The 27,830-nt window shown below is 36.7% G+C and overlaps 1 protein-coding gene across 1 annotated transcript; it reads right to left on the reverse strand.

Moving 5' to 3' along the window:
- Positions 1–782: 782 nt before the first annotated feature.
- On the reverse strand, positions 783–27,830 carry Lsg1 (large 60S subunit nuclear export GTPase 1). Its single transcript, XM_047565085.1, has 14 exons — positions 27,698–27,830; positions 26,043–26,169; positions 20,687–20,807; positions 20,431–20,517; positions 19,794–19,880; positions 15,616–15,676; positions 14,460–14,636; positions 11,203–11,616; positions 9,417–9,518; positions 9,184–9,327; positions 7,066–7,189; positions 5,539–5,618; positions 3,645–3,818; positions 783–1,819 (listed from the first exon to the last, which is right to left on the reverse strand). The coding sequence occupies exons 1-14, from the start codon at positions 27,794–27,796 to the stop codon at positions 1,640–1,642; spliced, it is 1,977 nt and encodes a 658-aa protein (XP_047421041.1). The 5' UTR covers positions 27,797–27,830; the 3' UTR covers positions 783–1,639.

Here is a 27,830-nt window from a genome sequence, read left to right on the forward strand (position 1 = left end):
CTGAAGTAACATTTTTCTTGGGAAAACAGGTCTTAAAAACAGTCACATGCTGCTTAGTGACAGGAAAGTTATTAAGATTTCATCACCATGTGAACATCAGGACATGTGTACATAAACACAAAGATAGCTATGATGTCAGTAGACGATAGTTTCACGGGCCCACCGTAGTATATACAATCCACTGGTGACTGAAAAGTTACGTGACATTGACTATAAAATTACTATATAACAATATGATATATATAACTAGTTATAGTCACTTCTTAAGTATAAACTCACGGATTAAACAAAGGTATCAGTAAATTCTCTGATATTTTGCAAATTTGTGTTAGGTTTTCACATTTCTCTACAGGTTTCCCCCAAACATTTACAATATCAAACAAGGTTAAGGCCAGGCATGGTGGCGCATGCCTGTAATCCCAGTGGCTTGGGAGGCTGAGTTAGGAGGATCTTGAGTTCACAGCTAGCCTCAGTAACTCAGTGAGAGCCTGTCTCTAAATAAAATATAAAAAAGGACTGGGGATGTGGCTCAGTGGCTAAGTATCCCTGGGTTCAAACCCCAGCATCAAGAAAACAACAAAAAAAAGCAAGGTTAAGGCTGGGTGTGGTGGTGCACATCCATAATCCCAGTTACTTAGGAGGCTAAGACAGGCAGATCAGAAGTTTGAAGTCAGCTTTGTTGACTTAGCAAGACCCTAAATCAAAATAAAAAATTAAAAGGGCTGGGGATGTAGTTCAGTGGTAGAGTACCCCTGGGGTTAATCCCTAGTACTAAAAATAAATAATAAGCAAGAAGGCAACTGAATTAAAGGGATAACAAGATGCAGAGAAAAAGGGACACAGAAGAAGTGAGGAGTTGAAAGAGTCATAGTATATTACACAGAATGTGACTATAAAAGGTAAAGTGTGCCAGCTCACCCTTAATGATAAGTACCAAAGGACATCTGGGATCTCTATGCCTAAAATAAAAACTGATAAACTATTCTCCCACTCTGTGGCTCTCTACAGATGGGTTAGCAGCAACACATGCTTCCCTCTGTAGGACTGGCTCAGGGGATGGTGATTTCAACGTGGGAAGTCAAGCTCCCCAGGGGCTTTTAAAAACCATATATGCCAGTCCCCCAGTCCTGTGCCACATCAAAGATGTGTTGGGTGTTTATGTGAAGTTTACACTACTAATCCAAATAAATGTCCTCAAAAGAATCCACCTCAAATTCCAGTCATGTTTTAATTGATTACAACTGTTAAAAGATTATGGAATGTCCAGCTGGCATTTAATCTACTTAAATGAATGAAAACATCAATTAGTGACAATTTTAGTATATTTTCAAAAACATTCCAACTCAAATTAATAAGCATTTGTATATATGTTACACAAATACACATTATTCATTCCCTCATCTGAAGTTCAGCCTCCTACAGGAGTATGTTTCTGGGGTTCCAATGACTGCTTGAGTCAGAGCCGGTGTTTCTAGGAACCCTTCTGTCTTGACATCAAGACTGGTGAGTGTGGCTGCATTCCACTAGAGCAGGGGCCATTCCACGGCACCAGAGCCTTGGAAAAGTTCCAGAGGCAACAAGCAGCTTCTGTTCTTTTCCATCTGCACAGTGCAGATGCCACTTCTGTTGCAGCACAGGTTCACATATCCAGGTGCTTGTAGAGTCTACGACTTTTCTCTTTTTTATTTCTGTTGCCGTGTTTTTTCCAGGGCTTCCTGGCTCCATTCTCCGAGGTCAGAGTAGCTGCAGTCACCAGGCCACTCCCAGGCTTATAACCCATCACAGCCTGAACCCCTTTGGTCAAAGCTCTCACATTCTCCTGGGAAATAAAAGACATTATACAAGGTGCCAGCAGGCTGTCTCCTTTGACGAACATACATAGTACCATTTATGGATCACTTCAAGATAAACTTGAGCATATCACGTTTCTTCTCTTTCTCTCTCCATCCCTTAAATGCTAAGCTTCCCAGCATTCACTTCAATCATTTCATTTTCCTCATTTTCTCCCTCATTTACTTCATTTAGTCACATAGGTTCAAATGCAATCTATAAATTCATAGCATCAGTTGTTTTCTGGAAATCTTTATCTTATCAAAATCTAACCTGCCTCCACCCAAATTAGACACTGACTATATAAAGAAATTTTAGCTTTATTTAGTAAGAAAAATTAATCCAATATGATCTGCAAATGGAAAGAATTATCCCATGATCTTTGTGTAATAGTAAAATATTAGGCTAAAGGTTAGACATAAAATAAAATTAGTGGTAAGTTTTCAGCTTTCTTATACATGGACTTGCTACATGCTTACTATGTGAGGCACCATATTAAGATATAAAGGACCAGATAAATACCCAACCACTCTCTGGATACAGCTGATTTTTTTTTTTTTTCTGTAGTAGTCACTTAAAAGCACTTAAAAAAATACAGTAGGTACAAATCTAATCTATGATTTAACTCTCCAGCATATAAATCTGTCTTTTAAAACACTACCTACAGATCTATCTGCAGTAGACATGATATAAGCAATTAAAGTTATAATTTTTTTTTTTTTTTTAATTGAGGAATGAACCCAAGTGTGTTCTACCACTGGGCTACATCCCCAGTCCCTTTTATTTTTTTGAGATAGGGTCTCACTAAATTGCTGAGGCTGGCCTCAAACTTGCAATTCTACTGCCTCAGTCTCCCAAATTGCTGGGATTATAGGCATATGCCACCAAAGTCATTCATATTTTGAAGTTAACATTAATTACTGAATATTTTGTGTATATTTAATAAGTTTTGTTTTGTTTTGTTTTTTTAAATCACAGGAAATGCTGATGCAGAAAAAAACAACCTACTAGGGAATGAAAATATTTGCAGATCATAAATTTGATAAGGGTCTTATGTCTGGAATATATGAAGACTTCTTATAATTCAATAGAAACAGGTATTTTTCCAAAGAAAATATGCATGTGCCTACAAGCACATGAAAACACTCAGCATCAGTAGTCATTAGGGAATGCAGCTCAAAAACCTGAAATACATGCCACATGTCAGGATGGCTAAAATAAAGTCAGAAAATAGTAAGTACTGACAAGGATGTAAAAAAATTAGAAATCTTATACCATGCTGGGGGGATGTAAAATAGCCATTTTTGAAAAAGTTTGGCAGTACCTCAATGTTAACCACGGCAATCCTGCTCCTTTGTATAAACCCGAGAGAAATGAAATATATATTCATATAACTTGTACAGAAGCATTCAGAGTGGCATTATTTATAATAGTCATAAAAGTGAAAATGTCCAAAACTGACCAATAATGTTAAGTGAAAAATGTAGGTTGCAAAAGATCCCATGGCATATAATTCCATTCATGTGAAATGTCTAGAACAGGCAAATCTATATAAACAGAAACATTAGTGGTTGGCAAGGGCTGTGGGGAGAGGAGAATGAGGAGTGACTGCCAGTAGCATGGTGTTTCTTTTTGGGGTGATAAAATTCTAAAACTGATGTGTGGTTGAAAAACTCTTTGAATACACTGTAAATAACTGAACTGTACACTTTAAACAGGTGAGTGTGAACTTTTATGGTATGTGAATATCTTAATCTTTACTGTTATAAAAAAATGTGTTGGGGATCAGAAGTTAGAGAAAGTTAAAAACTTACTTGATGGAAAAAAGTTTTGTCAACTACATTTTCAATCTGCTTTGTTTTTTTATTTCCACCCGGCTGTGTTTTTATTTCATCACTATTTGTTTCATTCCTTAGGAGTCGTTGGTGCTGATGCTGAAATGTCACGGGATCTCTTCCAGGAGGAGGATGGCAGTATAGTAGTTTCCCCTACAAAGAACATGGAAGATAACAGTGTCATCCTAAGTGTCATATGTGCTACCCCAGAAGAAAAATCTTCAGAGGAGACATCTCCACCAACCACCTGCTGAGGGAGCTTTCTGCATTTGATCCAGCTGAGTTGAGTTTTAGTCTACTGCAACTGAAGAGTCCTAACTCTATTACACCAATGCTGAAGTTGTAAGCATTCTAGAGATGGTGCTCTTCCATGGTCTCCAGACTAAACAAAATCTTTCTTCTTTGTTTGCATTTCTACTAAGTATTCTTTTGTGTACTTTTTCCAAAACAAAAACCAGGACACAACTGGACAATTGTTACTGTACTAATGGGAACATTAGGCTAGAATTCTGAAACCAAGACAGTTCCTAGATTCCTATGTGGGATTGCAGTTGCTCGCTGGGTCCACATGTGCGTCTTTCCACCATAAGATGCCTTAAAAGTTACTGTCTACTCATCTTTGCATTCTCCACAGTTAAAAGGCAAGTAAATAAATAATTTTCCATACAAATAGTATTAACTACTTTGTTCCTGAAGTCAATAAAACATGGTTGCCCAGTTTTATTTCTAGGCTCCAAGAACTCCACTGATGTGGCCTTGAAGAAAGGGAGGAATAAAGCCAAATTCTCACAAATTTTTATTATCAGGGTCTCGTAATGCTAATTTTATAATGAATTAAACTTAAGGCATAACAATTCTTGGGGGTTTATTATGTACCACGCACTGAGCTTAATGATATTTTTAATATATATATTATAAAAACAAGCATTATTTTCATGAATCTCCCAGAATTTCTTGAGCTACATATGATTAATCTCTACTTATGAAGAAAATTCGAAATAGCTTTTTCTCCCTTGTAACATGACAGAAATAATCCTCATAAACTTGTTTATTCATTCATTCTTTTATATTTATGGTGCTGAGGATTGGATATCATTCCTTCATTCCTTCATTCATTCGTGGTGCTGAAGGTTGGACTCAAGGTCCAAGAATGCTAAGCATGTGCTATACCTTTAAACTGTTCCCCTAACCTTCTTGTCTCTCTCTCATTTTTTGGGGGGGGGGAGGTGGTACTAGGAATTGATAGAGTGCCCCTGGGTTCAATCAATTCCTAGTACGAGCCCTTTAATGTTTTATTTTAAGATGCTCTTAAAAGTTGCCTAGCCTGACCGTGATCTTGCAGTCCTCCTGCCTTAGCTTCCTGAGTAGATGGGATAACCGGTATGCACTGCTATGCCTGATTTTGTTATGTATTTTTAATGAGATACATACAAAACATTTATGACTCCTAAGTAAGTTATCTTTGATATGAAAGCTAGCTATTTTTACTACTGTTACTAGATAAGCATGGGAAGAAAGGCATGCAAACAGCTGTTATCATAAGGAAGACTGTAATAATAGTCACAATGGAAACAACCAAAAGGCTGTAGAAATGGAAACACAAGATGCATAAATCAGTAAATTTCATCGATAACAGGTGTTCAAAGATCTTCATCTTTCCTTTCATAGTATGTTATTAGTCACTTCCATAATTTATATGAGGCTAACTACTCTAGATTAAGAATATAACCCTAGTTATAACCCCATCTCAATGAAAAAAAAACTCCTTATAACTTAACAGGTTGCAATCAGTTAAGAACACAGTATATGAGAAAATATCTACTTATTCAAAAGTAAAAAAACAAACAAAAACAAAAAACCAGGATTCACTTACTTTGACATAATCCTTTAGGATATAGCGTGCAGACCGAGGTTGGTCTGGCTGTCCATGTGCTGTCATGAATCCTCGCATATCTGTGGGATAAATGAATAGTATGAGAAGACAGACTATCACAAAGATAATTGAGGTAATGTTTAGTTTAACTAAGCATGCTTACCACTATGTTTTAAAAAATTAATTCACTACCATTATATATTTTGTTTAGCATTAAAAAATTTGCTAATGCAGAATAAACTATGTAGTTGTATCTGATATCGTAACAATCACCTAGCACCACACTATGAAAGATATATTCAATTTCTCTGTATTCTAGTTGTTTATTCAATCCCCTGGATCTTAGATATTTATTCAGGGAGGCTACTTAAGAATATTACTAGCAAAATCAAAAGCAATAGGGAAAGCTTTCTTATTTCATGATACAACTACTTTTTTTTTTTTTTGGTAGTTCCCCAAACATATCATAGAGATACCTTTAATACTATTAGACCATGGCAGAACATAGGCTTTGGCAGACAGGTTGTGTTAGAAACTCAGCTCTCTCACAAACTAGCTGGGTGTTTGCTTATTCCCTTGAGAAGAAAGTATTTAGAAACATTTTTTGGTGTTGGGGGGGCAGTACTAGGGATTGAACTCAGGGGCACTCGACCACTAAGCCACATCCCCAGTCCTATTTTTTGTATTTTATTTAAGAGTAACTGTCACTGAGTTGCTTAGTGCCTTCCTTTTGCTGAGGATGGCTTTGAACTTGTGATCTTCCTGTTTCCCAAGTTGCTGGGATTATAGGCATGCGCCATTACACTTGGCAGTATTTAGAATCTTAATCTACATCACACGAAAAAATTAATTTAGGTAAATTAAAAACCTAAATGTTAAAATAAATTTTACAGGGATGCAATTTATTTTTTGGGGATAAGGAAAGCCTTCCCAAGTAAAACATCAACCTGAGTCAAATCTAAAGGGGAAAAGATGGTTTATTAAAACTGTCCACTTACATAGGGCTAAAAAAAAAACGGTAAGTAAACACTAGGAGAAAACAAACACATGTGTGGCACAGAACAAAGACCTCTTTTAAATTATTTAAGACAAAACCAATGCACAGAAAAAGGTAATTAGAAGAAGTATAGATGGCCAACAAACATAGGAGAAGATGTTCAACTTCATGAGTATCTAAAGAAATATAAAGCAAAACTAGAGTAATTTGGCAACGCCTTTTAAAATTTACTATGAGACTTTATTCTGTATGGACCTGCAGACAGTGATCTCAGAAACATAGTGTGTAGTCATTTGTTTTTACATACTGGCCTTTCTTTTACTGGTTTTGTTAAGTAGTACGAGGTAAAAAATAATATTTACAATATTAAAAAATAAAATAGCTGGGGATATGGCTTAGTGGTAGAGTACATGCTTACCTGGGGTTCAATCGCCTGCATCACACAACCCCACAAAATTTCTATTAACTATTTCTATTAATTAACCATCTTGCTATTTTTTATTCATGTTTTAAAACAGAAAACAACTCACATCCATAAGCTGTCAATAATTCTTCTGAGGTTGGAGGTCGATAGGGATCTTCATCTTCTCTAGGTTTTATGATATTGATGCCATAGGTGGCTTCTAAAACATGTCGTGGAATATGCTGGCATACGTAAACTGGTCAAGGAATCCATTCTCTTGAACTGACCACCTCCTTCTCATGACATCTAAAACATGCTGCTAAGAACATAGTACTTCAACACTTATATGATGAGCACCCTTTCTTCTCTCCAAATAGTACAGTTTTTCATTAAAGAATCAGTTTTTATTTTTAAACAAAATTTTATGTACCAATTATCACTTCCAAATGAACTACTTAAAAAATCTCCAAAACAGACCTTAAAGATGACACTTTAGAAAAGTAAGATTGTAAATAAACTATAAATTTGTTAGTTAATCCTAATTAAGATATAAAACACGGGGTATCCTGGTTCCTTGTGCCTCAACTATGCAGATGACTTTTTTTCCCTTGTCTAATCTACAGTTTATCTGTACTTTCCTTAGGTCACTTATAATATTCATGTACACACCTCATATCCCCAACTGATAATCCTTTAAAGGCAGGAGCCAACTAGTTATGACTGTTACCCTCCATAGTACCTAGCCTAACCTGCTTTAAATGCTTAATACATATCTATTGTTGATTAACAGACTCAAAAAATAAATATTAAAACCTCTGTTCCCAAGTAATGAGAATAGCAAAATTTCAACAGTAAAATTATATCAAGGCTGGCTATTGTGTGCTTGCCGGCAATCCCAATGATTTACAGGAGGATTGCAAGTTTGAGGCCAGTCTTAACTTAATGAGACCTTCAGGAACTTAGACTCTGTCTTGAAATAAAAAAATGAAAAGGTCTGGGGCCCCAGGGTTCAATCTCTGACACTAAAAAACAAGCAAACAAAACAATTTAAAAAAAAAAAACAAACAACAACAACAACAAAAAAATTTAAGTTTTAAATCATTATACCAGTCCCCCCTGCTGCCCCAAGCCGAGTTTGGGATACCATCCTTCAGTCCGCTTTTCACTTTAATACACACACATACCTATGAATACAAGATAATTGTTTTGTGAGATAAGCTTTTACAAAAATGGTATCATATTGTCTATGTATATGCAATGTTCTGAGGTTTATGCAGGTTGCTATTTGTAGTACATTTTTTATAACAATTGTTTAGTATTCTATTTTAGTGATATGTTATTTTTTAAAAAGCCTGGATAAATTCTAACTTTTTTTTATGGAAAAAAATTTTCAGGGTAAATAAAAGCTACAGTCTTAAATGCAGCCATTGAGGATTTTGTCAAGCACTGAGCAGGACCTGTGACTTTCCACACAAGCTAATAGGTTGGTGGGCCATGGATTCAGGAAGTCTTCTCCTGTCTTCTGCCAGCATCCACAGGGCATTAACAGATCTCCCTGTTAACTTCTAAGGAGGGTAAAATCCTAGTCCTGAAGTTCCCAACAGATCTATCTTTGAGTACTTTATATATCTAGGATGGCCAAGTACTATCCTTGATGCTTCTTCACATTTTAACTCACAGTGCTGAGAGGGAGTGGAATTCCTAACCTACTACTATCTGTGAGATCTTGGGCAAATGATTTAACTTGTGTCTCAGTTTTCTCAAATACAAGGAAATAGGAATAATAGCAATAACTGCCTCAAGGATTGACTTATGAGTATTAAATAATACTTAGTAAACATTGGAAAGCATACAGCAGTCAATAAACCTTACAATGATTAAATCCAATCAACCGTGAAGTAGATATTATTCCCATTTCATAGAAAAGGGTAAGAATTCAGAAGGTTAATCAAGTTTTCTAAGGTCACTCAAAAAGTCAAATGGCAATATTATACAGGTTTGCAACTTGGGGCTGAGAATCTAAAGTTGGGGTTCTTCCATTTTTACAGGTTGAAGAAATCAGAAGATGAGGTTCTAATACTGAAGTTCTGATGCTATTACTGTGTAAATGTTTGCAGGTCACTAGTATCTTTAAAATATCAGACCTGAATCCTTCAAATACCATTGAAAGGTAATGACCCCTCCAAATCCTTGAAACTCTAATATGTGCCAAACAACCAGTTTTTTTCCAAAGCAGAAAGGATATTAGTGATATTGGTGGGACATGATCTCTCATCTGGTCAATTGGGAGGATTCCATTGCAAATCATCTCTGCCTTGGTAGACACGAAGGATGGCATCACCAGGCCTGGGCAGTCACACAAGCATAGGCCAGGCTCCACGTAGAGAGTCTGAAAGATAAGGAAGAGGTTTATGTTGGATACACAACAGATGAAGGGAAAGAGGAGCGATATGTGAGTGGCACAGGCTATAGAAATACCTGGAAATGCTTGGTGTGACCTGGTGTGGCAGATACAGATACTTTCTTGTTGCCCATGATGGTGTTGATGGTTGAACTTTTACCAACATTAGGGTAGCCCACCTGGAAAAGACTCAGAAATTACTGAACAGGCACAGTACTTATCAAAGACCCAAAGATAGTACATAAATGGTGGCAAGACCAGATCTGGTTACTACAGAAATACTTTAGAAGACTTTTAAATAGATGCTTTAGAGTGTTTTCCTTGACCCTTTTTCCTCTTGTGGTGGGTTTATTCAGCCTCATCTCCAGAGAAGAATGGTTAAGCTATACAAATCGTATTTCTATAGCTTTTGTTAACCTACAGTAAACCTCACTGCTTTATACCCAGCCCTCCCTCACTGCCCCATTTCCAGGCATTTCACTGCTTCCACTGCATCTTCCATAAGGAGGTGAAGATGAGCACCAGACAGACATTAAATCACAATATGGTTATTTTAAGTTTTCAATAACTGTTTAGTTTGGGTCCAGCAGAATGTCTAGTCTGTAGGAGATGATCAACAGATGTTTACAGAAAGGGTAAATTAACCTTTTTCAGGATTTCTTTTTCTTCTTCAAGTTGTAGATAGACACAATACCTTTATTTTTATTCATTTGTTTTCATGTGGTGCTGAAGATTGAACCCAGTGCCTCACATGTGCTAGGCAAATGCTCTACCACTGAGTTACAACTCCAGTCCTTTTTCTCAGGATTTCTATTGTGACTTTTTCAGATATGGATTTTATTATGTTGAGGTTGTTTAGTTTCTTTGTTTTGCAGTATTGGGAATTGAACCCAGGGCCTTGTGCATGCTAGGCAAGTGTTACACGAAGTTAATATCCCCAGCCCTTTTTTCAGCATTTCTAGAGTAAGACATTCAGAAAATGAGGGAGGCTGTTTATTGTTTCCATAAATGAAAAACATTTGTAGAGAAGTTGGGCTTTCTGATGCATGCAGAAATTATTTTTTAGTGATAATACATAGAATAAAGCCTTAAAACTCCAAGAAATTAATGAACTTTTCCAATGTTCAATCCAAGTAAGTTAGTTCTACTGCATGACTGGGAATTACACAGAATTAATTGTGTGTGACTCGAGACATTAACTATTTTAAGTAGCACACTAAAATAAAATATCAATTGCTTTAGTCATTTTAAGCAAGTTTTTTTTTTTTTTTTTTTGTGATTGTTGCAGGGCCAGGGGAGTAGGGTGAGTAGAGCCAAAGAAGGCTCAAACATAATTAGGATTAACCACACTTAGTATGCAGGCATGTAACTAAAGAGCTGGAGGACTCTAAACCTGTAAATGTTCCAGATGCATATTTGGGAAAATCCCAACATCTTGGCCAGGCAAAACATGACAGATGCTTTAGTTGCATAAACACATTTTCCCAAATATGCATCTGGAACATTTACAGTATAAGTTGGCAAGGACCACAGAATGCCAAAAGAATACTGAAGTAGATATTAAACGCTTTCATTTTAGACTCTCTTGGTAATTCACGTCAGTAAGAGTTGAACTAGAAGGATATTGGAGAATATATTTAATATAGTTAGTGTGTAACTAATATAAGCCTTGAGGAAGTTCATTCCTCAAGTTAGGCTCTGGCCAGCATAGTGCCTCATTCCATGATGCCAGTGGGCAATAAGGTGATATGTTCCTCATGATGCCAGAAGATTTACTGCTCTTTCCAGTCCTGTTGTAGCTAACAAAGGATGGAGAATAAAGACACTTGTGCAGTAATTGTTTGACGATGTATTTCATCTTACCAGTCCGACAGTAAGTTGCCCATCTTTCACTTTCTTCCCAGTGTGCAGCTGCTTAAAGAGCTCCACTAATTCCTGCTTTGACACCAGGTGGTTAAAATTGTGTATCTGTCTCCTCTGTGGGGTTTTCCTGCCCTGAGTCTCAGAGTCCACAGTACAGCTTTCCTTCCAGCCCTGAGCACAGGACTTCTCATCAGGGCAGTTATCTTCTTCTGAGCATGTCTGCCAATCTTCCTCCTCCTCCTCCTGACAATCCTCATACTCACTATCATCTTCATCACTAGAAGAATCATCAAGTGAGAGAGAATCCCTGTCTGGGAGCTGGTCAGTCTCCCTGTGCGGAATTTCACTCTCTTCAAAACTGGAGTTTTCAGACTCAGATGTGTTGGCTTCTCCAGCATTTCTGTTCACTTGTTCCTGATGAAATAAAAAAAAACCCACAAAAGTTCAGAAGTGTACAGTTGCACTTTACCCAAAAGTGAAGCTACTCAATGAGCTGGTTATGTAAGATGAACAGAGGACAAGAAAAGTTATGAAGACTGGAAAAGGTAAACACAAGGAGGACGGAAAGCAAGCCTTTCCATGCAAGGATGCGCAGCCAATCACAACAGTGGTGCCCTCTGGGGAGGACAGGAGCAGCAGATCTTCACTTTTTATCACATGCATTTCTGGATGATCTGAACTTTGTGCAAATGAATGAATTACTTCTCTAATTTAAAATAAATCTCAAAGCAGGGGGAAAATGCTATGTTAAGATGAACTCTTTGGCAGCACATACTTTGCAATGGGCTGTAGAATAAAAGCATTTTTCATTAACAACAAAACATCTGAGTTTCATTTACATTTTTGCATGTTTAAGAAAATAGGTATTCTTTGTGTCTGAAGCGCTTGAGCACAAGGTCCTGCCTATGCTAGGCAACTGCTCTATCACTGGTACACTCCCAGTCCTGTGATTCTTTAAGTGCCTTTAATTAGTCAAAAAGTACCATGGAGCAGAGACCCATGTGTGAAATGCAGGAGCGGCAAAACTTCATGCCAGATGTGGATGACTGATTATCAATGAAGATAAAAATCATTTACTACTCAAGGGTGTGTTAATTCTTCTTAATCTCTCTTGACAACAAAGCAGAAATAGGAAGATCTATAGTAGCACTAATTCTTACCTAAGAGTGTGAAGTGGTTGAGATTTGAAAGTGACACAAATTTTGTATCATTTCTAAGCAGTTATAATGCTAGAATGAGTAATAGTCAAATGTGTGGTAGAAGCAGTTCAGCTGCAGGAAAAATGCTAAAAACAACAAAAGGACCTTGTAGTAAATATGTTAAAAATTTAAAAAAGAATGATAAAGTCAATCCTTTGGGGACAATTCAATTATTAATAGATGACCCAGAGAATAATATTTGACTAAAAAGAGTTACATATATTTAAATAAGAAGGGGTTGGACAACTAGAGGAAGAACCAAACTCTTCAGACAGGCAAGAAAACAGTAAACATCAAGTCATTTTTAATAAGCTCATATTTAATACTCAATTAGATATGGTTAGATATGAAAACACAACCTGAGAAATCATGGAGAAGAGATTTTAAAAAACTTCAGAGGAGCAAATGGTACCTAATTTTTAAAAAGACAGAAAGAATATACGTAAGCCAAGCACTGTTAATGCACAGGCTGAAAACTGAAAAAAATCTACAAATTAGCTGATGAGCCTTAAAAATAAGACAGACATCAACAGGAAGCATCCAGGGTTCCCTGAGAACACATCATATAAACAATTCCAGTTCTCTCTGGAATCTACTTAGAAGAATGTTGAAGATACAGAAACTAATCCTTTTCACATTTTTTAAAAATAGGATTATTAACTTGTTTTATCAAGATAGAACCATAAAATGATAAATATTTAAGCACTTCTTTAAGACACTACTTCCAGGACAGATTTAAAAGGTCACAGAACTCCTATCTTTGGTTTGATTGTGTGTAGCAATGTTATCAATGACTTGGAAGAATATATAGACCATACAGAAAAAGGTAAACATTCAAAGTCTGCAGATGATTCAAAGCTAGAATGAGAGAAAAGCAATCTGCGCTTTCAAAAAAACAAACTCTACCTTGATCTCACACCATTAATGTTACCATTCCAAGGTGAGGTAAAAACAAACTGTTTCCACACATAAAAATGGAATGGTTTGCTAATAAGTCTCTTTTTTAAAAAAAATTTGAGGAATTCAGTTAGTCACAGGTTAATGAGCCAACAGTGTAATAAAACCTCTGAAAGGGGATGAAGTAAACAGAAAGTATGAATTAATGATAGTATCCTGATGAGAAAACATGTGAGCTTTTCTGTATATGCCCTCGGCATCTGGAGTAATACTGCCAATTTTAACCAAAATCCTGACACAAGTGATAGGCATTCAGGATGGGGGCTCCAGAGGTGGTGTCTATGAAGAATTTAACAGCAGATATACACAGTTGGTAGAAGAGGGAACCAAGAGGACAAAGGACAAGTGCTCAGATCAAAGATTAAGGGGGCTAACACAGCTTCACTAACGGGAAGAACTTTCTGAATTTAGAGATTAAAAAGGAATGAGCTACAATGGGACCTTGTCATTGAAAGAAGTCATAGAGAGGTAACAACTGTTTGATAGGGCGCTGTACTCAGAGAACCTAGCTCCACACCCACCAAGATACTTGACAGAGACAGGAGAAAAGAAAGGCTAGGGGAAAAAAATGTTTACTTGTAAATCTTTTCCAGACATAAAGAGTTTATTAATTTCTTTCCATAGTTATTATTTTATTAGGAAAAAAATCCGTTTTTATAAAATTTGTGTTAAAAGGTAAAGGAAATAAAACGGTATATCTAAAATTAGGGTTAGTTTCTTTTGTTTTCAAAACAAAGTAAAGGGATTCTGATCAAACCCTGAGAAGTTACTACATCCTCTGTTCTAACACCTATTAAAAGTAATTACAAGGTCATTATGAGACTTCCTATAAAACTCCCTGTTTAAGAAGAAAAAAATTAAAATATCAGTGTGCAACACTAGAGATGTTAGACTATTTGAAAACCACAAAGAAAGTAATTTTGTTATTAATTTTTTTATTGGTCATTCTACTAATATATTAGTATTTAGGGAAAAAAACCCTGAAAAACCAAAAACTAGTTCCCAAAAATCTCTAAAAGGGAAAACAAAACATAAATAAAGCACATTAGTCAGATATCAAAATCCTCCTTGAAAACACCCTGAAAAAGTGCCCCAGGTTACCTTAGAGTCACCATTCAGTTGAGCAGTTTCAGCCAAAGCTGACCAGAAAATAACCTTCACATCTTCTTTTTCAAAGTATGTGGCCCAGGCACTCCGCTGTTCAGCAGTCAGCAAGTCGGCCTTGTTTATCAGAATAATGTTCTCCTTCTCAGCATCTGTCTCTTTCACATAACATTCCTAGGTAAGACAAGGACATTAGAAAGATCTGTTCAACAAGTAAAAACTTAGTAAATTATATTAAAGACCCTCAATAAAAGTGGTTTTTAAATTGTCCGCCCATGTTAAATCACTTTCTAGTTTGAAGATTTTAAATCTTGGTACATACTATTAATCCATCTTTTAGTAAGCTTTGAAAAGAAGTTTACCGTTAAGATTTTTGTTACTGACCAGTTTTAAAAAATCTGTGTAACTATGGTTCTCAAACTGAAATATGAACACTTCACATACAGTACAGTGTTTTATTAGTTAAAATCTGTAATATGTCATTTCATGTAATCCTCACACCTTAGTTATTACTACATCCTGAGGCATTTTATAAACATAGTTTACTTACAAAATACCAAGGAAGTAATAAGTAAGGTGTTAAGAAGGGAAAACTTAACAATATGGATTTAAGCGAAATGATTGGAATATGCTAAAATAAGTAAAATGCTATTCCCACTGGTGTCTCTTGAAAAATGGGAAAACTGTCAAATGTCTATTAATAAAGTGACTTCTAAACTAAAAGCTAGAAAACTCATGCAAGTGGTTTGTGCCTTCCTATAAATGGAACAATTGAGAAAACATCTGTCTAAACAGTGGCATTATGCAAGCTCCCGACCTTGGGAGAAGAGAGAGACCTAAATAAACAAAGCTAACAAGTACAGAATGCTTGTCTACAGTGACTGCTGTTGAGTGCTGCTGTCCTTTCTTTGCTACTCCAAGGATGTTAAATTGAACTTTTATTTTTTTTGTTCTTTTTAGATATATATGAGAGTAGAGAGTATTTTGACATATTATATATACATGGAGTATAACTTATTCTAATTAGGATCCCATTCTTCTTGTACATGATGTGGAGTTTCACGGGTGATGTATTCATATATGAACATAGGAAAGTTATATCTGATTCATTCTACTGTCTTTTCTATTCCCATCTAAGTTGAATTTTACTTACCAAATCTTCACATCTAAACAGGAGTGGGTTTCGAGCATCTACTATCTGCACCACAATATCACTAGAGAAAAAAATAAATAAATAAATGAGAGTTCTAATCATTGTGACGTGGAAGGATTGCTGCCCATACATTGAAGGAAGAGCAGCAAACACTTTTCATATAATAAGCACTCGACAAATGTTCTTAAAAGCACAATTATTCCCAGTTTGTGCAAGGAAACTGAGGCTTAGAACAGTTAAGTAACATGTCTAGGGTCAGCTAATAAGCAACTGAGTCAGAACAGAAACCCAGGTGGTTAGGACCAGAGGTTATGCTCTTAACCATAACATTCTACTAGTCTAACATGGCTTAGACAGGTTCAGGTGGCAATTCATGGCTAAAACTTCCACTATAACTTCTATTAAACTCTCCTGGTGAGATGAAAGAGTATTCCACATAGTCCACTCCAAGGTGAAATTTACTAAATATTCAGTTCCTAATTTTCATTCATGTTAAAGCTTCAAAAGAAAGCTAATAAATCACTTGCTGACAGGTACCTCTAGAAAAGTCAATTATCTATTTAAACCCAGGACTACCACAGAGCTTATACCTAGCCAACACTCATTTAACAGTTCTAAGAATGTGCTTAAATAACAAAACAGCAAAATACCAATTTAAGTTGCCATACTGAAGCAGGAATCGTGACTTCAATTTCTTCCATCACACTGAAGAATATGCAGCCATAAGAAAATGCTGTAGCCCTCGAATCCCTCACAAATTAGAGGGGACTCCAACAGCCTTGCATGGCATTGCAACATTTTTCTTTTTAGAAAAAACTTTGTTTCTCTGGGAAGTGCCTCCCTACCTCCCTCCTCCAGTCTCTGGCTAGCAAGAAGTTCTAAGGGCTGGCTGTGAGGCTGTGCTGCCAACAGAAAGAGAAGCTGCAGAGCTATCACCATCTTACAGCACTCTCCCCAAATTCTAATTTGACTGACCAACCTTTTCTAGGGTAATTCTCTGCAATCATACTAAATATCAAGGAATCAGATTATCATTTAGGGCAGGGCTTTGATAAATGAAAATGCTTTGTTTTTTTTCCACAATAGCTAAAATTTTAGCATAATCTTGTGATTCAAATTCACAGATTTGCTAATTTTTGACAAATAGTTTTTAAGTTCTCTCACTTGGTCTCAGTATTTCCTTTTTAAGGTAACATCTCACTTGCAAACTGAATTAAGCTGAATATCTGCAAAAAAATGGAAAAGCCTAATAAGACCCATAAATATTCCATCTACCTATTGAACATGCAGACAGGATAAATGGTTTCGAAACACCAGAAGGAAAAGAAGACATTTTAAGCTGGATTGTTTCATGTACTGAATTAGGATATGAAGTGCCACCTATGTAGCAGGAAGCACTGTGAACACAGTGGAAACGCCTTATCTTACTGGAATACAGTGTACTGCCCCCAGTGCCTCAGCAGTTTCCTGCATTTCAATGGCATATTATACATCAAATCTTTTCTGATAACTACTGTTGAAAATAGAGGCAGATGGCTTAGCCAGCCTGTTAGCAAACAGGAGACATCTGCTGCAGAGAAGTCATCAATAAATATTTCCTGTTCAAGATGTGGTAGTAATCACTTTATTAAAAACGTTCCTGTGTAACTCCACTTTGTTTCCATGTGATATAAACTATATTCCCTGAGTCAGAAATACATTGTTATTAAAAAGAGAGACAGAAATCACTAAAAATAGCAGAGCAAGTAATTCTATAATCCAACTGAAGCTAGGAGTTTGAACAAGTGTGGACTTACTTCAGGGAAACCAGTTGCTAATTTAGGGGTATAAAATTTGTCAAGCGCCTTCCTGTTGAACATGGAAGACTGAACACATTCAATTTGCCTCTGCTCCCTCTCAAAATTTAAAAAACTAAAGCAAATGATGAAACTCGTTAGAACAAGGAGAAAGAAAGAACAGCAGCAACTAAGAAATACTAAACCAGTGAGGAAAGTTCACATCAGCCCTCTCTAGAAGAGAGCATGAGGTATGAGACCAGAATCAACTTCCCACTTGTCTCCTTGGTGGGCTCCACTGTTCCATTCAACCAAGCAACTGCCCAGTCAGCCCACAACTTGCATTCCTCACCCCAACAGTAGAGGGTTAGCATTTATTATGGAGAAAATGAACCTAAGAGGCTCTAGGACTAGGACTTCAGGCACAGAAGGTGAGAAACAGGTGTCATATATAAAAAAGGAAATGAAACATAAGCCTACACACTGAATTGTGAGCATGCCCTGTCTCCTGGATCATACCACTCCATCTGGTCCCATTCCCAGAAGGAGATCATTCTTCACTTTAAGAAAATGACTGGCCTTAGGGAAAAAAGACCAACAGATAGTAACACCTTGGGATATTCCAACCAAATACAATTGATCCCTGCCCAGTCACCTCAGAGAGGTTCACTACTTGGCAGTAGTGAACCAAACAGATAGATCAATCAGCTTTGTAATGCTTCATTTTTAAACATGAAGGGATGGGGTTGGGGATGTAGCTCAGTGGTAGAGTGCTTGTGTAGTGTACAAGAGGCCCTGAGTTCAATCCCCAGTGTTGCAAATAAATAAGAGTAGACAAAAAACATTACTAGACATATGGGAAAGGCTTTGTACTTAAACATCAGCAACCAGAATAAACAGAATAAAATGAACAGAGAAGAAAGACAGGAAATATAAAAGTAGGAGAAAATCTAAAATAAAAACAATAAGTATGAGGGTAGGGGTTGAGGGGGAAGTATTGCATGCAGAGTGTGTTACCATTTCTCTTTGGAAAAAAGAATTTTTTTCATTCTCAGCAGTACACACCCTCAACTGCTAATGAAGCACTGAAGGAGATGTGAATCCATTCTGCTCTGCAGAAGTTCCCAGGGAGAATAATACTGGGTTTCCCTGGCTCCACTCAAGCCTAACTGAGTGAAAGGGGCCTGTGTGGAGTTTGCCACCAGCAGCAAGCTTCTCCTTTTTACACTTTACTGTTCTGACCTCTTCACAGAGGTCAGCCCATCAGCCCTCTATCTGCCTCTGGAATGTAGGGGGTGAGCACCTAAATGACTTAAAAAAAAAAAAAAGACATAATTCATATATCATAAAATTCACCCTTTTAAATGTACAATTCAGTGATTTTAAATATATCCACACCTTTCTGTAACCATCACCACTAATTTCAGAATGTTTTCATCACCCTTAAAAGAAATAATTGATTTTTTAATTCAACTCTTATTTTCTTGGTAACAATGTTATATGTGGGAATATTCTTTTCTGAGAATTAACAAATAAAGTACCCTGTTTCTTGGATTTAAAAGAAAAAATTACAGCCAGAAGGTTCCTTGTTAAAAATATCATTTCGAATATTAAGTTCATTTATGGAGTCCTTGAAAATAATTCAGAAACTCTTAGAGTAAAACAAAATCTTTCTAACTACACTAAAGAGGTGACATTAGAGAAAGATGATTAACTTCTAATAGTCAGGAATTCTTCTCAGGATTACATGGAAAAGAATGAAAAATTCCCATTCTCAACTTATCAAATTATTCTTTTTTAAAAAGCCCAATTAAAACACACACACACACACACCCCTCTTAATTTCCCTTGATTCACATCTGCTCCTTCCTCTGCTTTGGCATAGCCCATGGCCTTTCTATCTGTAACACAGTGGGAACCTTGCTCCTTTTGTATTTCACTAGGTACTGAGTTCTGAATTCAAGGACCACATTGTGTTCATCTGTGTGCCCCTGGTGCCTGACACTTTTTGTGTGGCATTAGGTTGAATTCCCTAAAAGACTGCTGAAATCAGCTCTCACCTGGCTCTTCCCATAACATGCATACTCTTTACAGTCAAGGACTGACCCTTTTTTTATGCCCATATCTTCCAATTACTCAAGGAACTCAATACAGATGCTTCAGAATTCACCTTACAGAAAACATTCACTGTTCTTACACACCAGTCAATGTACTCCTCTAAAAATCCACTGTATTTTAAAAGAAATATACTATCATGTTTTCAGTTTTTTATAATTCTCTATAGCTCTTTGTATAATTTAATCCCACTCCCCCTAAACCCAGAGCACATGAGCATATATCAATATCCAAATCTAACAACACAACTATAATGTCTTTAGTACACAAAAGAAAATGGTTACTCACCTTCTCTCGATGACCCTCCAGAGTTGGCGCCAAAAGTCCAAATTTCGTTCAAAAGGGGTCAATATTAACTTTTGTTCCTCTTCTAGCCTGGCTTTAGAATGAGAAATTTATATCTTTGCCAGATTATAATAGAACAATCTTAAGTATAAAGGTCCAAATTCATTACATTAAATTATAAAGTACACAAGTATCAATGAATTATTATATGCCTCTTGATGAATCAATACAGTGATAAAATTTATTCATATCATATTCCACCAAATTCAAATTTTATCTGTAACCTATTTAAGTTCTGAAAGTTTATCTCTCATGCAAAATCACATATTTCTCTCACAATTCCTGGAAGAAAGCTCAGGACAGCAGTGATCAACTGCAGGGAACCTGATGGCTACATAGGGGAATGAAAGGAAACCAGGACAGGAAGTGAACAGAACAACCAACTTACCATCTTTGTGCAAAGATGCACAGGCACCCAGCTGCGTTTGCACATGTAACAGTATGGACTTCCAAGTAGAACACTTTCAAGTGTTCCCTTTTAAAGAAATCAAGACTTCAAAAGGCAAACAGCAATGCAAGCACACCAAATGCCTGAACTCAGGGTTTCAAGACAAATCCTTAAGAGTCTAATAACACTCACCGGACAAGTTGACGTCTCCATTTTAGGAAGTTATCTTTCTCTGCCTGTTGAAGTTCTTCTGGGCTAGTTTTTTTGTCCCAGTTTGGTCTGAAACAATCAGAGAGGAAAAAATTCCATATGGAAGTTACCAAAATAAAACAGGGAATTTGAAAATGGCAGCTGGGGAAAGGAAACATGAAAAATGTGAACAACTGGAATATTTTATATTCAGTTGCCCTCTATGCTTTGAAATGATCTAAGTTCTTGCTCAACTCACCTCCTTGGTATACATAAGAACTGTTTGTTTTCTTCGTGGAGTTTCTTAATTCTCTGGCTTTCTTCAAAAGACAGCAGTCCAGTTCTAGCCTCAGGGAGCACAAACTTAATATTAAGCTTCTCTGTTCACAGAAAAGAAAGATACTATTATTTAAGATGCAATCTAAAATACATTTTTATAAACTTGGAAAACTAACGATGTGAGAGCCTAAAACAGAATTTAAACCTTTAGATTCTTCTATTCCTGAATAAATTACAATTTCCAAATGAAGTTTTATATCAAAAGGGAGAAAACAAGCATTCTTCAAAAAGGTCATCATTTCTTTAAGTACTGATTTTATAAAACTACATATGGTGAATATTTCATGGAAACAAAAAAGTAAGAATGGGAAGGGACTATAAAGATTCAGGACAACTAATTTCCTCACTTTATATATGGAGAATAATTTTAAGGCACTGGGAGTTGGTGAGGAGGCAAAGATTCACGGGAAAAGACTTGCTGCAGTTAGAATTGGTAAACTTCTACACTATTGTAATTTATATAAGATATTTATGATCAGTCTTCACCATTAGTGACTATATCAAGAAATTAAAAAATAAATAAGTAAAAAGTCAAATCTACGTATGAACTAGAGAGACCTCTACTCTAGGGCTCTGCCCCTCCCTGCTCTCCAGCTGCTCTAGAGCTCTCTTATTTCCCCACACACAGCCACCACCTAGTCAGCATCCACTGGCAGTGGTGACCAGCACTTGAGAAGCTAGTAAGCTTTCTTCTGAAATAGTAGGGAAGGTTCTCTTTCAAAGATAACAGAATACCTTCAGCAACATTCCTCTTTACCTTTAGGTTGAGTCTACTGCCCTCATCAGATCACCATAATGCCATGCAAGTGCACAGCCCAATAACTTGTTTTATAGTCAACCCAACCACAATTCTTATCCATGTCATCCTCAAAAACAGTCGAAACACAACTCTTGCCCCATGCTCTCGATGCTTCTTTTACATTAACTTCTTCATGGTAGTCTGCCCCACCAACATTCTCACTTGGCTCTGTCAACCCTCTGCAAACACTTTGGTCCTCTTTGATCCGTGCTCTTTATCCAGACCATCACCCACTTTGTAGCTTTGCTTCTTTCCCTATTTGGCTAAAACTGCATGGTATATCCCTTCAACCATTCTCTAACCAAACTATAAAGTTCCTCACCCCAATGCACCCACACTCCAAAACTCCAACTATGTTTCCCCTTCCTCATTTCGGTAGCAATGCTGTGTGCACAGCTGTAAGAAATGACATGATAATGCAGCTACTTGCCACTGCAAATGTATGGGCTCCGAAATAGCTTCTATGGGACTTCCCATAGAAGAAACCCTTCTGTATTTTTGCCTTCTCTTCTCTTCTCTTTCTCAATGGAAATTATTCTTTTGAAGGTCCCTACTCGTCCTCTGCTCAATTCCTTTCCCAAAAGCTAGCCTTGACGTCTATGAAGAGAAAAATTGAAGCTACTGGATATGCACTCCTTTTTTTTTTTTTTTCTCTCAGTACTGGGGTTGAACTCAAGTGCACTTTACCATCGAGCTACATTCCCAGTCCTTTTCATTTTTCATTTTGAAAGAGGGTCTTACTATGTTGCCCAGGCTGGACTTGAATTTGTAATCCTCCTGATTCAGTCTCCCAAGTCACTGAGATTAAAGGCATGTGGCACTGTGTCTAGCAGCACCCTCTTACCTACACACTTCATATATGCACCCACCTCAGGTTTCCTTTCTCCAATCTTAAAAGAAGCTGTGCTCCTTCCCTTGCATAAGCTTATCTGTCCAACTCTGCTTTTTTTTAAACCAGGGATTGAACTCAGGGGTACTTAACCACTGAGTCACATCACCAGCCCTTTTTATTTTTTATTTTGAGACAGGGTCTCACTAAGTTGCTTAGGACCTCACTAAGTTGCAGAGGCTGGCCTTGAACTCAAAATCCTCCTGCCTCAGCCTCCCGAGCTGCTGGGATTATAGGCGTGGTGTGCCACCCACCATGCCCAGCTTCCAACTCTGCTTTTGATCCTATTTTATTCTCGTCTCCTTCCAGACTCAACTTTGCTCCATCTCATTAATCTCTATTTTATGTTTTTAAACATTCATTAATTATACAATTACATCATACAAAACTCTCCTTGTTAAAAAAAAATCAATACTTGTAAACATTCTCTTTGACTCACCTCAAATCTTCTCTCCATCCCTGCAATTCCAGTTCCCTTCTTTGAGGTTATCAGCTAAATGTGTGACCTTCTAATACTTTTTCTAATATTCACATAATATATGGACTGGTCAGTTTTCTACAAAATACAAATAGTACCATACGACACACACCATTTTTTTCCCCCTAATATACCATTCTGCAAGTTGGTCTTTTCATGTGACAATAGGTCTTAGAGATCCTTCAAATTAATATCCAAAGAGTTAATTCACTGTTTTTAACTGCCACACAGAATTTCACAGTGTGTCTATACCACAGTTTGGCCATTTTTGTCCTACTGGAACATTTAATTTCCAAGGTTTCATAGTCAAAATACAGTATCTGCTGGGATCTTGTTAAAAATGCAAATTCTTAGGTTTCAACCCACACTCACTGACTCAAAATCTCTAGAGAAAGGACTCAGGAGTTTGTGCACTAACTAGTTTTCTGAGTAATTCTGCTGCTGATGTTTGAGAACCACTGCTCTAGAACAAATACTGAGAAGTGGACGTGTTAAGTCACAGGATATGTACTTCAAAATCTTAACAGCTCCTGACATATGAAATGCTGTCTTTTCACCCCACACCACAACCCACAGGCATACTAATATTAAGTTTGATTACACTTACACACACACACATTCACCCCCTTTAATTAACATACACTAAAACGGTTCTGGTAAAGATTACTAAGGATTTTTAAACATACTTATATACTGTTACCACAATTTTTAAGCATTTCATCACCACAAAGACAAAATTTTACTTATTAATACTTCCCATTCATTCCCTCTGAGGTAACCACTAATCTATTCTGTCTCTGTGGCTATGCTTACTCTGGGCTTTTCATATATATGGGGTCATATAATATGTGATTTTTATGCCTGGCTTTTTTTTTTTTGGGTGCTGGGGATCGAACCCAGGGCCTTGTGCTTATAAGGCAAGCACTCTACTGCCTGGCTTCTTTTAATAAGCATGTTTCAATGCTCATGCATGCTGCACCATGTATCAGAACTTTCTTCCTTTTACGGCCAAATAATATTCCATTGTATACGTGTACCACATTTTGTTTCCCACACATTAGTTTAAGGAGATTTCAGTGCTTTACTTTTGATTCTACTCTTCTTCACTTTCTTCATCCCTTCCATCAAGTCTGGTTTATTTTGGCTTCCAATGTTCTTGTTCCTATTCTTTTTCTCTACTCTTCTACTTCAGTTCTGACTTGCTTCTCTTATTGACTAAAGCAAGTCTCCTAATCCATCTTTGATATCAAGGACAACTGTATACACACACAAATGAATATTATTTAGCCTTAAAAAGAGAAGAAAACCCTGACACTTGAAACAACAGTGAACAGGAGGAACATTATGTTAAGGGAAATAAGCCAGACACAGAAAGACAAATAGTGTATGAGCGCACTAATATGTGGAATATGAAAAAGGCTAGCTCATACAAGCAGGTAGAATGGTTATCAGGAGCTCTGAGTGAAGGAAATAGGAAGATGTTGATCAAAGGGTATAAAGTTTCAATTAGGATGAATAAATACTGGAGATCTAATGTTCCTCATGGTGACAATAATTGGCAATATTGTACCATATACTTAAAATCTGCTAAAAAAGTAGATCTTAAATGATTTCAACACACACACACACACACACACACAAAACCAGGGAGGTTATAGATCTGCTCATTAGTTTTGAAACTGGTAATCAATTCACAAAATATACGTTTAACAAAAAACTTGTGTACACCATAACTAAATAAAATGGGGGGGACTCCAAACAACAAATTAATCAAAAACCACTACACAATGAAATCTAAAACTATGTTGTTCACTTGCTTAAAACCTTTAAAGGCTCCCTTAAGTCTTCATTCTCCTCAGAATCTGCCCCTTGTCCACCTCCTCAGTGTCTGTGCTCATTATACCCTGCCCTTCTGTGTCTGTAAAGTCAAACTTCTAATTGTTTTCTGAGTAAAATAGGCTGATAACTCACATCTTGCTTTGAATCCTTTGCCTGCCTGTGTACGGGTTCCTGTATTATCTCCTCTGTCCTTCTACTATCTATTCAACATTTAAGACTCAGCTCCAAGGCAAGGGCTTTCATTGACTGACCTGTCTTCCTTTAGATAGAAAGGATTACTAACTCCATCTTTATGATCCTATTGTCGTCTCCAGACTTCTTTCATAGCACCCAAAACAAAATCTTTTTTAAATTTATTTTTTGGTTCATTTTTTAAAAAAAATTGGTACATTATAAGTATGCATAACTGGGATTCATTATGCCACATTCACACATGCACATAACATAATCTGGTCAATCTCATTCCCCAGTACTAAAACAAAATCTTGCAGGAACAAAATTTATCTTTTTACTGAGTAGTTGGTACCATATCTGAGAGTAGATGTTAAAAAAAAAAAAAAAAAAGGTATTTGAACAAATGAAGAATGATTTGCTAAACAACATAACAAACATAAGACATTTACAGTAACAACAAGAGGAGTAGAAATAATAGTTTATAACACCATTTTTGTGCCAGGTGCACTCCTAAGTAGGAAAAAAAAAAAAAAAAACAGTGACTAAAATTATGTGCATGGAGAAATTTATTGGCTGGTGCTTTAAAAACAGTCAAGACAGGCATGGTGACACATGCCTGAAATCCCAGCAACTGAGGAGGACATAACAAGTTTGAGGCCAGCCTCACTAACTTAGTGAGGCCTTAAGCAAACCCTGTCTCAAGAGAAAAATATTCTTAAAAATGGGTCGGGGATGTGGTTCAGTAGTTAAGCACCACTTGGTTCAATTCCCAGCACTAAAACAACAACAAAAAAAAAACCAAAACAAACCTACCAAACAAAACCCACAAATTGCCTAATAGCAGTGAGGATACAATTTTGTTTTTAATAATGATATCAGAAAATGATTTCTGAGAAATGCCATATAGTTAACTGGTCTTTTTTACTATGAGAGACTGAGTTTCTTGAACTTGATATGAAGTATGATCTGAAGTTTAAAATTATACCATTTATGAGTTCAGCAGGGTCTCAAACACTTCCCAGTAAAACTTACTTATATCTAGACAGTAAGATGATAACATGACTAGTGTTACATACACTCAGCAATAAACAACTTACCAGCTATGAACTCTGTTCCTGCAAGTTCTGCAGTTGCAAGAAAGTCATCAAGAGAGCTCTGTTCAGTCACAGACTGAAGATTAAGGCGACCCCAATCATAGCCATCATTGAGTTCACTTGTGTGCAACTATGAATAAAATAAAGGGTAAGAAATAAAGCAGTTCTCTTCTGCTCTTGACGTTCAAATAGGCTCTAAATGTCTTTGCAACTGTTCTGTGATCTTGAGGGTGGTTTAGCCCCTTTAAAAACTGTACAGCTAACAATCAGCATTTAAATGAGCACTTTTTAATCTTATGATAAACACTTTCTCTTCATTGTTTAATTTTCAGAATCTTCTGAAGTGAATTTTATTGTATCTCATTTTACTGATTAGGAAAGTGAGACTTAAAGACATAAAATAATTTGCCTATAGTTTCAAACTATGTAGATATAGAATTTGAATCCAGACTGTCCAATTCTGCCAGCTATCACTATTTTTTGACAGAGACCACAAGAAATACATTTTACACAGTGACCCAAAGGTGTGTGACTCACATAGTGATAAAAGTGTATAAGTGCTAGTAATTATTGTAAAATGGAAATAAAAGAATCTTGAAACAAAAGTTATCACATATAATACTAATATTTCTTTTTTTCTCTGAGGTTAAAAAAAAAAAAGTTGCAAACTACTCAGCTGATTTCCAGAGGGAACCCACAGTTTAATAAAACATCAGCTATATGCTTAGTACAGCTACAAATAAATAAAACAAAACAAAAAAGTTAAGGGTCCAAAGCCTAGGTGGTTTGCCCTGGGTCACAGAATTTGCAAATATTAGAATAAAGATTAGAATCTACATTAAATTTCCTCAGTATTTTCTAAAGGCTACATTAATACATTAATAACAAATTCCTTCAAAATCAATAAAAATTACCAGTAATATAATGTCCAGAGTTAATTGGATCAGATATATACTGTATGCAGATTACTTTGCAGCCTAATTTTGTAAGCTAGATGGTGTCATAGTGGCACGTGGACAGTCAAAATCCGCAGGAGGGACAAAAATAACTTTAACACAGGATCTTACTGATCACTCAATTATGTTCTCAAATACGGTGGACAATAAATGACTAGAATGATAAAAACAAATTAAACCATTCCATTCACTTTTTAAGCGTCTCCCATAAGCCTAGGGAAAAATTAGTCCTGTCACATTTGGAAATAAAAAGTTCATCTTTGAGCTAAACCACCAGGGAGAAGAAGAAAAGGGAAGCACAGATCTCGGTTATTTTGTATTATTCATGGTAACCCAACAGTTTTGGAGGATCAATTCTTTAAACCAATCAATTTTCTAAAAAGTTTTCTTTCCTGCTCAGAATCTTGCAAGCATTCCCATAGCCTCTAGAGCGAAAATCAAATGTATTTAAGACACTGTGGTATTCAGGACTCCACCTTCTCATTCCAGCCTCATTGTCACACCAGGTCTGCTTTCAGGCTTTTACCTCTGGGCCCTAGGCCTTGCTAGGACCTACTTCTCGGTCTGGCAAAAACTATTACTCATCCTTGAAAACTGCTTAGGCATCACCTGTGCAAAATTTCTGTGACTTTTGAGCCCAAATTTTGTAGCACTCAGGATGTCGAAACAACAGAGTAAGAAAGATGACAGTGTCTGTCTTACCCACGGGTCGGTGTGACGGTGGCTCCGGCTCCGTTGAGTCTGATGGCGGATAAGGGCCCGGCCCAAAGACCCACTACCCAGCGTTTTCCTCCGACCCATATCAACCCAGCCGAGGTATGAACCTCCCCAGCGC

The sequence above is a fragment of the Sciurus carolinensis genome, chromosome 9, assembly GCF_902686445.1.
Source record: "Sciurus carolinensis chromosome 9, mSciCar1.2, whole genome shotgun sequence".
Lineage (NCBI taxonomy): Eukaryota > Metazoa > Chordata > Mammalia > Rodentia > Sciuridae > Sciurus > Sciurus carolinensis.

Bases quoted from the DNA above. Each gene is read 5' to 3' on its own strand.
- Lsg1 (XM_047565085.1), bottom strand. From the start codon at position 27,796: ATGGGTCGGAGGAAAACGCTGGGTAGTGGGTCTTTGGGCCGGGCCCTT. The intron at 11,617-14,459 runs GTAACCTGGGGC...TTATTTCATCAG, and splicing joins AACTGAATGGTGACTCTAAG to GAACAAGTGAACAGAAATGC. The intron at 9,328-9,416 runs GTATTTCTATAG...CTTATCTTTCAG, and splicing joins GTCACACCAAGCATTTCCAG to ACTCTCTACGTGGAGCCTGG.